Source organism: Petaurus breviceps, unplaced genomic scaffold, assembly GCF_028583685.1.
Source record: "Petaurus breviceps papuanus isolate PSGF00001 unplaced genomic scaffold, PetGlider_PUasm1.0 139, whole genome shotgun sequence".
NCBI classification, from domain to species: Eukaryota; Metazoa; Chordata; class Mammalia; order Diprotodontia; family Petauridae; genus Petaurus; species Petaurus breviceps.
In genome coordinates this window covers 13181650-13195950 of record NW_027185697.1, presented here as the reverse complement: position 1 = coordinate 13195950, position 14301 = coordinate 13181650, and the positions used below count along the sequence as shown (strand labels likewise).

General features: G+C 44.7%; 1 protein-coding gene across 1 annotated transcript; it reads right to left on the bottom strand.

The window, feature by feature from the left end:
• Window positions 1–405: 405 nt before the first annotated feature.
• LOC138146185 (C-type lectin domain family 4 member K-like) lies at window positions 406–14041 on the bottom strand. The gene is made up of 6 exons (XM_069067890.1): window positions 13936–14041; window positions 13216–13332; window positions 10556–11056; window positions 6922–7073; window positions 4882–5000; window positions 406–710 (listed from the first exon to the last, which is right to left on the bottom strand). Exons 1-6 carry the CDS (start codon window positions 14039–14041, stop codon window positions 527–529), a joined length of 1179 nt encoding a protein of 392 aa, XP_068923991.1. The 3' UTR covers window positions 406–526.
• Between the last annotated feature and the right edge of the window lie 260 nt (window positions 14042–14301).

The window sequence follows — 14301 nt, the reverse complement described above, 5'->3', positions numbered from 1 at the left end:
ACTATTATCACTACTACTACTACCACTGCTACCACTATTACTACTACTACTATTATCATCTCCCTATTAGATTGTAATGTCTATGAAGATAAGTCCTGCTTCAAATGTATATGTTCCCTTGAACATTCTTTAAATTTATTCTTTGTCTTGTGTTTACTCTCAGAATTTCAGAGTGAAATGAAAATGAAAATAATGCCCCAATTTCTCCCTTTCAGCACAGATTCCCTGTAAGCTTCTGAAAGACTCAGCAGAAATCAGAGGTCATCTCTTACTTTCCTCAAGATCAAGCTCAAATTAGGGGCATTTTCAGTCTTCCTAAAGCACTCCCTCTATAGCAGTTGTACCTCCAAGGAGGAAATATAGACTACCAAAGAAATGTGAATAAATCAGATGTTAAGTGTCCTCAGGAAGTGACAATGTAAAAGCCCCGTGCCAAGTCAGAAGGGACCATAAATGTGGTCTTGTGGCTGCAGGGAGAGGTGTGGCCCACTTTGTTCTCCCCTTCTGAGGATGGGCCACCAGCATCCTAGGCAAGTTCTGTCCTCTGGCCTACATGTGGGTCCTCTTCAAACCTCCTGAGAGATTTTTTACAGAAACCCTGGAGTTGACCTCGACAGTCCCTTTCCTTCCATGAACTCAGGGCCTTGACCCGTATCTCCACACAATTGCCTCTTGCCTTCCAGGGTTGTGGCTGGCCTTCTATCCAGAACCTGGGGAAGAAAAGAAAATTTTAAAATGGACAAAGTCATTCTGGTGACCTGAGCTATAAAGAGTCCTCTGATCCCTCAATATGACCCAGAGGTGACTCTGAGTTCTTCAAAGCTACACCTGTAGGAGCAACCTCTAGCAGGTTTGACAAAGCCTAGACCAAGGCTGGGGAACCTCGGGCCTTGAGGTCACATGTGGTCCTCAAGGTCCTCATTTGTGACCCTGACTGTCAAAGGGCCACACTTAAGGACCTAGAGGGCCATATGTGACCTCAAAGACACAGGTTCCCCACCCCTGCTCTATACTGTGGCTGAAGTGCAAGGGTCCACCATCATGGCACACTGGGTGGTTTGCCAGACTGGGAGTTAGAGGAGTTGCCTACTGACTGTTTCCAAATTCTTCAGCCTCTCTCTGAGACTCCATTTCTGCATCTCTAAAATGAGGGGTTTGAACCAGGCAGCCCCTAAATTCCCTTAAAGTTCTAAAATCTAAGGCCACTGGGAAGCCGGCTACTGGGAGATGAATTTTTTGGCTGTGGTAACCCAAGGAACGAATAAAAATCCAAAAGTGATCTCAGATTCCATGGAGGCCCTTCCGTGTTTCCACCCCTGAAGATGGAGAGAGTCAGATGGGGCTGACAACTACCCAGGTTTTAGACCATCCACAAACATTCATTTAACTATTGGGACTCTAAGTCCTTGTCACAAGAGGTGGGTGTATGAATTGGACCATTTGGATGCTGACATTCTTACTATGAGTAAAGTCGGAGTAAAGGCCGCTAAATGGAGAGGAGACTGGGAGGTTGAACACAAGCCAAATCAATAAACTTTCACTAAGCACCTACAAAGTCACGGGGGAGTTTCCTGTGCTGGTGCACTGAGCGCTGGGTCTGGAGTCAGCAAAGCTCATCTTCATGTGTTCAAATCCAGCCTCAGTCACTTACTACCTGTGTCACCCTGAGCAAGTGACTCAACCCTGTTTGCCTCAGTTTCCCCGTCTGAGTTGAGAAGGAAATGGCAAATTAGTCTAGTGTCTGCACCAGGAAAACCCAAATGGGATCACAAAGAGTTGGGAATGACTGAAAAAGACTGAACAACATGTACAAGGCAATCAAAGGATGGCGTGGTGAATTTGGGGGTTTGACTTCAGATCAGGAAACTTTGTCCCATCTCTGACACACATTGCCTGCAGGGAAGGAAGGGAAATGTGTATATAGCCCTTAGTGATGCACCAGGCGCTGTGCTAATCACTTTATAATCCTTACTTCATTTGAGCCTCCCAACTGCCCCGAGAGGATGGGGTATTTTTAACACCATTTGACAGCTGAGGAGACTGAGGTTGACCTGCCCAGGGTCACACAGCTAGTAAGTATCTGAAGCCAGATTTGAACTCAGGTCTTCCTGACTATCCACTGCACCAGCAGCTGTCTCTAGAGTACTGAGAGGTTAGGGGTAGGCTTTGAACACAGATCCTCCTGACTTCAAGGCTGACTCTCTAGCCACTAAGCCATAGCTATCTATTTATAAATAGAAGTATATAAAATGATGTAGCTTATATACATCTACCTGCAGACATGTTGCCTCCCCCAGGAGAATGTAGATTTCTTGGGGGCAGGATTCTTTCACGTTGTCTTTGCTGCCCAGTTCCCAACACACAGTAGGAGCCTAATAAATGCTTGTTGAATTGAACTGAATTAAACTGGTTCTTCAGGAAGCCTCAATGTCTCATTTCCTTTGTCCTCCTCTGGCCCCAGCCCCTCCGCTCTTCCCTCTCAGTCCAGCAGAGGGACCGATGGGGACACTGTCATTCAGATGACTGGTCTCAGGCATCCTGATACAGCAAAGACGGCTTGTAGACCAGATGGCTGATAGGGGGACAGCAGGGCAGACAAGGACTGGTGGTCAGGGACTTAAGGCCATTAGATGCCCAAGTGCTAAAGACATAAAGGAGGCTGGCCAAGGCAGCAATGGAGGACCCAGGAGGGGAGGCAGGCAACAGGGAAGCTTGTTACCATAGCAACGTAGCCTGCCCGAGCCATGCCTTTTCTGTTCCAGCATGAACAGGGACTCCTCTGCTGATGCAGATAATCAGATCTTGTAAATGCTTTCAATTGAGGCATAAAGGGAGCATGTCTGGTCACAGCGTGCACCGGCACTGAATGGTGAGGGTAGGCGGTGAAGCTGGTGCATTGTGTCACCAATTCAATCATTTAAAGGTTATTGAGTTGGGAAATTAAAAAAAAAAAACTTAGGAACCAGCCCCCAATAAAAATTCCACTTAGAGACTAAATGGAATTGTTTGATCACAAAACTGAATAAGAGAAAAATGAAAGGAAAACTTCATGAAATGAGGCCGGGTAACACCAAATATATTTGAAATGATGGGAGGGAAGAGATGGCCTTGGAAAAGATTGGGCTCAATTCAGGGAGAAAGGCTTAGCTGGTCAGAGCCACAGCAGGGGAATTCAGCCTTCCATCTTCCCTCTGCCTTCCTTCCCCTCCTTGTTCTTCCCCCATAGATTACGCAGGGCCTTCAGACTCTCTCAGCCTCATCTGCCATCAGCTAGGTGCCTAGGCAGTTAGGTGATGCAGTGGATAGAGTCCTGGACCTGGAGTCAGAATGACCTAAGTTCAAATCCAGTCTCAGATACTTACTAGCTGTGAGACCCTGGGCAAGTCACTTTAGCTCTGTCTACCTCAGTTTCCTCAACTGTTAAATGGGGATAGTAATGGCACCTACATTCCAAGGTCATTGTGAGGATCAAATGAGATATTTTCAAAAAGGTACTTATTTAATAAATACTTCCTCTCTTTGCCACAGAATTTCAGAGCCAGAGGAGCTTTCAGTCTGACCTATGCCTGCAAAAACTTCCTGTCTCCACTGCACCCAATAGCTTGTCACTAAGCTCTTGCTTAAAGCCCTCCAATACACCCACCACCTCCCAAGGCAGTCTGTTAAACTGCTGATGATTAGAGGATTTTTTTCTGACATCAAGCTGAAATTTGCTTTCTCCTTGTTCTTCCCTCTGAGGCCACACAGAGCAAATAGAATTCAGACAAGACTTTCAGACACTTGAAGTCAGCTATTCCTTTCTCATGCCCAGACCCAAACGTGGCTTCTTCCCAAGGACCCAAATATGACAGAGGAAGTCAGTCAAGGAGGGACAGGGAATTCTCAAAAGTCAAGTTCTGAAACCACCAGATGAAATAGGTCTCATGAAGAGGGGAAGATGAATGTGGTCTGAAGGAACAAATTCGGATGCTCAGAGAACTCCCTGAGCATTGTAGATTTTTTAAATGCAGAAGATAGGAGCAATGGTGGGTAACAGAATCAATAAAAGACGGGCATGGCCGTTATGGAGAGTGTCAGGGGATGCTAATGCTCAGAGTGAAGGGAAGCCAGCAAGGAAAGCTCAGACAATCAAAAGGGGCCTCAGCTATGTTGGGGACAGAGGGCAACTGCATGGGGAGGACAAACCCGGGACAGCTGAGGCCAGAAGGCAGATCTGCTTAACTTAGATTCTCCTTCTGTTTTTCTCAGCTAAGGAGAATGACCTGAAAAGATGGAATGAAATTGGCCCATTAGAGGCTGACCCCCAGGATAAGCAAGTACCTACCTGCCCCGATGGGCTCAGGCTCCCCATTACCAGGTGCTGGGGGTGGAACTGTTATTTAGAACTGAGAATTGCTAGAATTACTCTTTGCCATCAATAGGCTTACATTCTCCACAGGAAAAAAGGCAAATGTAGTTCATACTTTTTAAAGTGTTGCACTTACTTTGTTTGGCAGCCTGGGAAAGAATAGGTTGGGAGAAAGTGAGGTCAGGCAGATCTACAAGGACCAGGTGAGAGGTGAAGAGACCCCATACAAGGGAGGTGGTTTCATGAATGAAGAGAAGGCAACAGGTGCATGGGATTCGTGGCAATGCCAGAGATTTGTGGGAGGCAAACAAAGCCACAACCTCAAGGGAGTCATGTTCATACCTGATGTCTGGGGAAGAGGTAAGAGAGCAAATGAATATTCAGGGGGCTGCAGGGACAATGAGTCTGAGAGCAGAATGTGGCCAGGGAAGTCTCATCTTTCTTCAAGCTTGGGCTCCAGGGAAAGCTTTCAGAATCTCTCTGAGCTTGTGTAGGCAAGGATGTGCCCAGAAAAATGGCAGCTATGGACCCACCTTCTGCTGTCAGTCTCCTTGTAGGGAGTCCCATCGACCCAACGCCAGACGCCCTCAGTACCCAAGCTGGTCAGGCCAATCCAGTAGGGAATGCCCTTGGCTCTCCTGATAAGGAAGTCCTAGAACACAATGAGCACAGAGGAGGTGAAGGCAGACATCATGGAGGGGGGTTGATGCTGGGGACAAGGCAGAGGGCATATGGAGTGACCTAAGGGGTGGGTAATAGTCTCCAAGGTGGGGTGTGTACACCCCAGGGAATGCACAAAAATGGGATACAAACATCAAATGTTAGAACTGTGTAAAATAGAACAGTCAGCTGTTTGGGGTGCTTGTAGCTCCAATTGGGTTCTTCTACTCTCCTTGAGTGAATGAATGAATGAATGAATAGAATGAATGAATAGAATGGAGTCCATTCATTCATTCATGGTTCTTCAACACTCTGTTGCTCCAATTCTCCTATCAGCATCCACTGAGGGCTATGCTTTATTCATAAATAAAATATATAAAATTTGCTTAGAATATTTATTTCTCCTTGATTACATTCCTTTAAAATCTCTTTTTGTGAATGATTCATAATATATATAATATATAAGTAATAATAAGATGATGGGAAAGAAGAAAGCATTCATTGAGTGCCTACTATGTGCTGGGTACTATCCTAAGAGTTTAATAAATATTTCATTTGATCTTCACAACAACCTTAGGAGGTAGGTGTTATTGTGATCCCCTTTTTACAGTTGAAGAAACTAAGGCAAATAGTGGTTAAGTGATTTGCCCAGGGTCACACAACTAGTAAGTATCAGATACTGGACTTGAACTCAGGTCTTCTTGACTCCAGACCTGGTGTTCTATCTATTATACCACTCACTTACTTCAGCCTACTCCCTGTGTACTTGCTGATAACTATCTGGAATTGATATGTAAATATGCATTTATTAAGCGTGCATGATCAATAATATCTTACTAATAGGAGTACATGATCAAAAGAACATTGGAGACCACTACCCTAGGGAACCAGAGCAGGTATGAGATATGGACCATATTAAACACCGATAGACTTCCTTCAGAATGAGGGGCTTCCTCTCTGGACTCATCAAATCTTTATCATGGGGGGAAGCCCCTTCAAAATAACATTGAGACCTTGCCTTCAATAAATTCGGAATCACAACATCTCAGGCTTTGGAGACCATTCCATCCAACCTAAGAATCCTCTCTGACTTTACTGATGAGTGATCATCCAGTCTCAACATCAAGGTCTCCAATGAGAAAGCCCACACCAGCAACAGCAGAACCAGTATGTATATAGTGTGTGTTAACATGTGCAAAAACACTCTACATGTGTGCTTGCATTTGGTCACTAAGCAGGGACAGCTCCCTTCACTCTCCATGTGTTGGGAGGTTATCCTAGACACCAAGCCTAGATCGACCTCTCTGCACCTTCCATCCATTGGCTCTAGTTCTGCCTTCTGGAGCCGATGCAGAACAAGGCCGATCCATCTTCCACAAGTAGCCCTTCGAATATTGAAAATGGCAATCATACCAGTCAATCAGTCAATAAACAAGCATTTATTAAGCCCCTACTATGTGCCAGGCATGTGTTAGGCACTGGGGTTGCAAAGGGAAATAACTCTTTGAGGAGCTTATATCCTATTGGGGGGGGGGCAACAAGTATTTCTATAAGTATAAAAGAAATCAATCTAAGACAATTTTGAAAGGGGCATGAGCAGATAGAGGAGAACAGGAATGACTTCAGGCTGTTGAGCTGAGTTTTTAAGGAAATCAAGGGTTTTGAGAAACAGAGATGAGAGAATGCATTCTAGGCATGAGAGACAGCCTGGGCAAACCCCCACCAAGTCTTGGATTCTCCAAACTAAGCATGTCCAGCTCCTCCAACAAAGCCTCATACAGCTCAAGGACGGTCACTGTTTGAGGTGCCCCCCTCTAGAATTAATCAAACCCTGCCCTGAGAGGGGAACATCTTTAAGAATGATGCCCGCATTCTCCCAAGTTTTGCTGTGAATCATGGTTAGAAGGACTGACCTGTTCTTCCACTGAGCCCACAGATGTCAGATGAGACCCCCATGATACACAGAACTTTTCAGCCTCATACCAGGATCTACTCCTTTGGAAAAAATAATAAAGGTTTCCATTGTAGAACTTCCAGCCCTTAGAGAGGAGGGTTAGGATGGTCCCTGTGGAGAAGAAAGAGCAGAGAAATCAATGAGCTAGGATAAAATGACCACCAATGGTGGAGAAGGGTGCTAGCTTTACTTTCCCTGGCCCTACAGGTCCCCAGGAATATGAATGTTGCACTATTCATTGAATGAGATGTGGTTACAGCAGGAGACAAGCTAGATCTCTGGAAGGGAAGTGAGAAGGGAAAGTAGCTTAGCATAATGCCTAGCGTATAATAAACATTTAATAAATGCTCGTTGAAAGGGGAAGGCTCGGCCAGAGCCCCAAACTCTTGGGCTCAGTGGTCCCTGCAGAAACAATTATGTATTTCTCTAGAAAGGAGGTCAAGTTTTTAGCAGTAACTAACCAGTAAGGGTGCCATGTCCCAGACCTTTTCCATAATGATGAAGCAGGGTAGTGTGATGGTGAGAGCATCAGATTTAACATTGGGAAGGACCTGGATTCAAATTAGAGTCTAACAGTAGCTCTTAACTCTTCCCCTTCTGGACTAAAATTACACTCTCTGTAATGTTAATATTTTCCCTTTGTTGATTATCTCCCATTTATCCTGTAAGTATCTTGTTTGTGCATAGTTTTGTTTGCATATTGTGTTCTTCACTGGATTTTGAACTGCCTTTCTTTGTGTGCTCATCCCTTAGTGCAGCACTTGGCACACAGTAGGACTGATCAAGTCTAATCCCTCTTCCCTATAACAGCCTTCCACATACCTAATGATGTCTATTATGTCAATCAATCAAATATTTATTAAATACCTAGTCTGTGTGTCACAAGCAAAATTAAGGTAAACTAAGAGAGAAGGTTCTGAGCATGATTAATTTATTAGTTATGCTAGCAATAACCAATAAATTGGGTCAATGACCAAAGACCCTGAGTGAAGGCTGGCAGGGTCTTTTGTAACAATTAGCAAGAAAACAGAGCAAAATCTCCAGCTCTGTAATGTGTTTTCTTCTAATTAACCTGACATTATCAACAATCTCAATTGGTCGGCATTTTAATGAGTAGATGAATGAAGTATCATCTCAGCTACTCCCCATTACTTCCCTGCTGAGAGATGGAAATAATCTGCAGGTGATAGGATTGATCCGCAGACATGAGTATAGTCTGCAAAGGCTTTGATTGAAACAATTTGAATTTGAGTTAAGTCTGTGGTGGGTGGCACAGTGGATGGAATGCTGGACTTGGAATCAGGGAAACTCCTGCCTGAGTTCAAATCAAGCCTCAGACTTACTAGCCATGTGACCCTGGGCAAGTCACTTAAGCTATTTGCCTCAGTTTCCTCATCTGTAAAATGAGCTGGAGAAGAAAATGGCAAACCAGTACATTACCTCTTCCAAGAAAATCCCAAATGGGGTTAGAAGTGACAGAAACACTGAACAAAAGACAAAAGCTTGGCCTTTATGCAAGTTACTCTGAAGTGTAGGTGAAGGGTGACCTTACAGAGGTAAAGAGTTTGAACTTACACAGAATGGGAGAGCATTAAACCCATGCCAGCTTGATTAAGTCTTAAAAGAAGAATTAAAGTCAATTTTCAATTTTACACATACCAGTCACCATGCCGGGCATGGAGGAAGGAGAGTGGGCATGGCACTTAACCTTTCTCAGCCCAAGTTGACTAATTTATAAGACAGGATAATGATACAGATTGTTCCTAACAAGCCAACTACGTGCAGAGCACATAAGATACAAAGACAGGTATAAACAGCCTCCGCTCTCAAAGAGTTCATGAAGACAAGTAGACAACTAAGAGTTAAACAGCGTAAATGAAGCTTGTGTTAAAGGGAAGGTGTTAGAAGCCAGGGGGGCAGAGAAAGGCTTCCTACAGACAGTGAGAGTCCAGTGGAGACTAGGTGGAAGTAAGAAATCATAGGTGAGGCAGACAAGCATTCTAGGCATGGGAGACAATCAGTGTAAATGCCTGGAGACTGGTGATGGAAGATCTTGGGTGAGGAATGCCAAGGAGGCCACTGTCACTGAACTGAAGAGTGTTCAGGGAAGGGGAAAGGTATAAGACTGGAAAGAGAGGAAAGGATAGGTTTGTGAGACTTTAAAAGCCAAACAGAAGATTGTATTTTGATCCTAGCTGTAATAAGGAGTGTATGAAGTAAGGGTATGACATCATGGGTCACAGATTGGGGTTGATGATGGGAACAAGGCAGGGAGCATATGGAGTCACCTAAGGGGTGATTTTCACTTTAGGAACATCACTGACAACTGAAGGGAAGATGGACTGGAGTGGGGAGAGACTTGGGGTAGAGGGGCTCACCATTGGGCTATTGCAGTAATCAAGGCGTGAGATGATAAGATCCTGCACCAAGGTGATGACTGTGCCAGAGGAAAGACAGGGGTGTATACAAGAAATGTTGGTGAAGATCAAAATGACAGGACTTAGCAATTTACTGGAAATGTGGGGTTGGGATGAGTGAGAAGTCCAGGATGAGTCTGAGGCTGTGAGCCTAGAAGGACAGTAGAAGGAGAAAGGGTTTGGGAGGAAAGATTGTGAATTTGGTTTTGGGCAGATGGAGTTTGACATATCCATGGCTCAAGAATCCAGTTTCAGCTGTTCAATATGCAGTCAAAAGTATGAGAATGGAGGTCAGGATAGAGGCTTGGACTGACTCAACATAACTGATCATCTTCTGAATAGAAGATGGAATCCATGGGAGTGGATGAGATTATCAAGGGAGACACCAATGATCCCAGAGAGAGGAGAACCGAGCTCAAGACACAGCCTTGGGGAAGTCACCTACAGTTAGTGGGCAAGATCTGGATGAAGATGTAGCAGAGGGGACTGAGAAGACACAGTCAGACAGGTAGGAGGAGAATCTCAAAAAAGCAGTATCTCAGAAACCTAGAGAGAAGACAGTATCCAAGAGAAGAGGGTGGTCAACAGTGTTGAAGGCTTCAGAAAGGTCAGGAAAGAAAAGGATTTTTTAAAGGCCATTAGATTTAGAAATTAAGAGATTATTGGTCACTTTGGAGTGAGAAGTTTCTGTCAAATAATCTATAAAAGACCTGAGTTCAAATATTGACTCTGCTAATCTTGGAAAGTCATTTCCCCTCTATGGCTCAATTCACTCCTAGGTGATGGTGGTGGTGATGATGATGATGATGATGATGATGATAGAGATACTATTATTATTCCCAATTTACAAATGAGGAAGCTAAGACTGAGAGAGGTTAAAGGACTTGCCCAGAATCACACAGCTTGAAAGTATTTGAGGCAAGATTCAAACTTGAGTATCCCTGACAACAAACCCAGCATTCCGTCGATGACTAGATGACTTCCATGGTCCTTTGCGGCTCTAAATCTATGATTCTAATATTAGTCATGCTTATTAAGATTTACAAAAATAAGATGACTTTTAAAAAGCCCTTTGTAATCCTTTAACCATTACGCAAATATCAGCTATTGTTATGAGCTGAAATGCTGAAAATGTAGAAAAAACCTCCCCAATCCCACAGGACCCCATGAACGTACTATACTCATCTCTCACTGCAATGTAGGAGGCATTAACAGTCCCTAGAAGGTCTGTTAATGTTTTCACATCTGGCTGAAGTTCAACAGTTGCTGAGACCTTCTCCACGTGGACTTCAGGTGTCTCAGTCATCCCTCGAAATTCTAGGGTCTCCTTTATGGGACCTGCAGGTGGTTCAGTGCCCCTCCCAAACTCTATGTCCTCCTCCGTGGGGTCTTCTGGTATCTCAGGGTCCACTCCAGAGGCCTTGGTCTGTATCTGATGGATGCTGACAGGGAGGACAGTAATGGTCTCCAAATAACCTTTTAACCCTTCCATGACAGCATTAGATGCTGTGACATCTTCCAAGTCACTCCTGGTCTTCTTGGTCTCTAACGTCTGAACGCTAGAGCTTTCCAAATGACTTTTTAACATCTGCAACTCTGCAGTCAAGGTGGTAATATTATCCAGGTAAGCCTTCTGCTGGGCCTCTCCACTTCCTGTACATGTTTCTACCTGGAAATCTAATACATCAAAAAGTTAAGGTTGGGTAGTGTCAGATTTCAAGGGGACACAGATCTATTCAAAGAGACTATTGGGAATCTTGGGGTATTTGGCTCACTCAGAAGCCCTTTGGTTTCTTCAGTTGAGAGGGGGCATGCCTCATCCTCCTGAATAGAAGAAAGCAAGCATTAAGCCAAGGGACCTTGGTTGGGTCCCTTGTCCTGCCTCTACTCTCCTCAGTCCCCAGTTTTGGTTTTCTGTCCTATAGCCCTGGTTCATAAATACCTCCAGGATCAGATCTGTACTGTGAGGTAAAAATGATGCTGATACTGTCTGCCAAGTCAATAGCCACTCTCCAGGCCAGGCTCCCTAGGAGGGAACAAAAAAACACTGAAATCCTGAAAAATGAGCATGGGAATGATTGGGCCCCATCACTGTCTGTCCTTCCTGAATAAGCATGCCAAGGTCTAGACTTCACCAGGTGAAAGGAGTCTAGCCCCAAAGGAGAAGAGATGGCTATTGAAACCAGATTTTCTACTTATGGCCCAGGTGACCTGGACATGTTGGCTTCCTTTATTAACTTCGTTCTCTTCACAAAAGGAAATTGCCTAACCCACCCTAATACAAAGACAGCATGGTGCAGTGGATAGGAAGTCAGCCTTGGAGGCAGGAGGATTGGGTCCAGGTTCCACATCAGACATATACCAGCTGTGTGACCCTGGGCAACTCACTTAGCTTCTCAGCTTGTCAAACTACTCTCAAAGACTATAAGGTACAGACTGCACCACTGGAAGAATTTTCCACACTGGGAGTTCCCACCCTGATGAAAGCACATGTCCTGCTCCTGCCCTACCCCACCAAAAACAATAACTCTCTCTGAAAATAGTGTAAAAGAAATGGGAGTTGAGTACACAGGATAAAAACCATTGGAATGGGTTGCCCTGGCAACCAAATCTTCAAAAATATGAAATGTTATGTTTAGAACCAGAAATTTAGAGTAGAGACTACATCAAAGGTCACTGCTCTGCCTTCCAAGCCAACACCATCCTCCCTGGCTGTCATTCCCCTATACATGTGATCGCTCCCTATCAGGATTTAAGCTTCTTGAGAACGGGGGCCATCTTTGTTTACATATCTGTATCCCCAAAGTTATTATACAAAGGTGCTTTATACATGGTAAGGACTTGATAAATGCCTTTCGTTGTTACTGAATCGTTTCAGTTACATCTAACTCTTCATGACCCCATATGGAATTTTCTTGGCAAAGATACTAGAGTGGTTTACCACTTCCTTTTCCAACTCATTTTTCAGATGAGGAAATTGAGGCAAACAGGGTGAAGTGACTTGCCCAAGGTCACACAGCTAGTAAGTGTCTAAGGCTGGATTTGAACTCAGGAAGAGGAGTCTTCCTAACTCAAAGCCCAGCGCTCTATGAACAATGGCACCACTGAGCTGCCTTATAAATAAATGCCTGATAATTCTTTTATCTACCTGAGACCTCTCATTTTATAGATAAGGAAACTGAGAGCCAGAGAGGATATGTACATTTACCCAAAATCCTACAGGTAGTGATGAGAAAAGCCAAGAAAAGAACCCAAGTGTTCTGACCCTAAATCCAGCGCTCTTTACAATCCATCAATCAGCATTTATTAAGTGCCAGTTAGTATGAGGCACTGGTCTAGACACACAGAAGAAGCAAGATTGAGTTGTAGGTAGAACACTAGACTTGGAGACAGGAAGACCTGAGTTCAAATCCAGCCTCAGACGCTTACTGTATCTGTTAATGGTGTTACCCTGGAAAAGTCACTTAATCTCTCTCAGCTGTAAATGGAGCATAATTATAGCACACTCCACCCTGCTTTGAGGACCAAATTAGATAATGTATGCAAAGCACTTTGCTAACCTTAAAGTGCCAGGCATCTGGGTCCCAATTAATGTAAATGATGGGATTCCTTGTTTGTACTAATTGGGACCTGCTTGTATCAATGTTGGCTATCATTATTATCTGTTTTTCTCATTTAAAATGGTTTCTGTATAGATCTTTCCTGGAGACAGGTAGATGGACCAAGATAATTATTCCAGATCCCTTGGAGCTTAATGAGGCAATAATGACCCCAGTACATAGCAAGGGAGGAGAAGGCAGCACAAACGCGAAGCCAAAAACCACTCACAAACTTACAAAGAATGACGATGGCAGTGAGGGAGGCCAGCAAGGCCAGAGCCAAGAGAACCAGGGCCAGCTGGGCCATCCTTGGAGTCTTGTGGGTTGGAGGTGGCTCTATCCTGAGGAACTGTCCTGGGAGGGAGAGAGTTCATCATCAAGTCCAGTCATGAAGGATCTATGATGCACCTACTATGGTCAGGCACTATGCTAAGTGCTGGAAAGACAAACAAAAGAAAAAACACAAAAACCCCAGTGTCTGCCCTCAAGGAGTTCATGTTCTAATGAGAGAGAGAGGATTGCAGACCACTGTGTACAGACAGATAGGTACAGGGCAGAGAGGAGGTTTTCTTACAGAGACAGTAATACCGATACTTTCCTTATGCTGAACTTGCCCTGTGTAGCTGCAAGAGCTGACCTGACCCCCAGCTCCCATTCAGACAGCTAAGAGAGGATGAACTCACCTCTCTCATCTCATTGACTCCTCTCATAGACACCCACAACCTCAAGCAGCACCATCTTGGATAGGAGCTAACGCTAATCAAATGATGCTCAGATTCCCAAAGGGATAAACCTCAAAGGCTAATCCCCTTCCAAAATCCTTCTCACACCTGCCCCCAGAAACCCCAGTTTAGAACACAGAATGGCTCCCTGAGTTCACAAGCTCCTTGGAAGACTTGGAAGATGGGTGGAGGAAAAGGAGACCCAGGCAGAAAATAGGCTGTGGGAGAAACTCACCAAGTGGCCAAGGTGACGGCTTCCCTAGGCTGACGTTCTCATAATCATCTATGTTCATCTTGCACTCTCTCTCGCAGGGTACTGGGCTCCGAGAGAGGTGGCACATCTATAAATCCTGGTCTTCTCCTTTTCTTCTCATTGGTGCCCAGCCAGAACAGCAGGAAGTGAATCTTTGGCCGAGAGGAGCCAGCTACGAAGCAGGGTCACTGGAGCATAGCGTCTCTGGTGGGGGGGTGGGGTCCCCAGGGAGACAGAGCTGTTCAGGTTCAAGGAAGGCCTTATAGAACTACGGCTCCAGGACACCATTAATGATGCTTCAACTTCTGAGATCAGAGGAGGCAACTGGTTCTAAATAGCCAAGGACCT

What these genes read in the sequence shown, in the direction of transcription:
- LOC138146185 (XM_069067890.1), bottom strand. Translation starts at nt 14,041, where the DNA reads ATGTGCCACCTCTCTCGGAGCCCAGTACCCTGCGAGAGAGAGTGCAAG. An exon ending in GCCGTCACCTTGGCCACTTG is followed by an intron (nt 13,333 to 13,935) that starts GTGAGTTTCTCC and finishes TCTCCCTCCCAG; the next exon opens with GACAGTTCCTCAGGATAGAG. An exon ending in TGCAGTGAGAGATGAGTATA is followed by an intron (nt 7,074 to 10,555) that starts GTACGTTCATGG and finishes TCTTCTCCACAG; the next exon opens with GGACCATCCTAACCCTCCTC.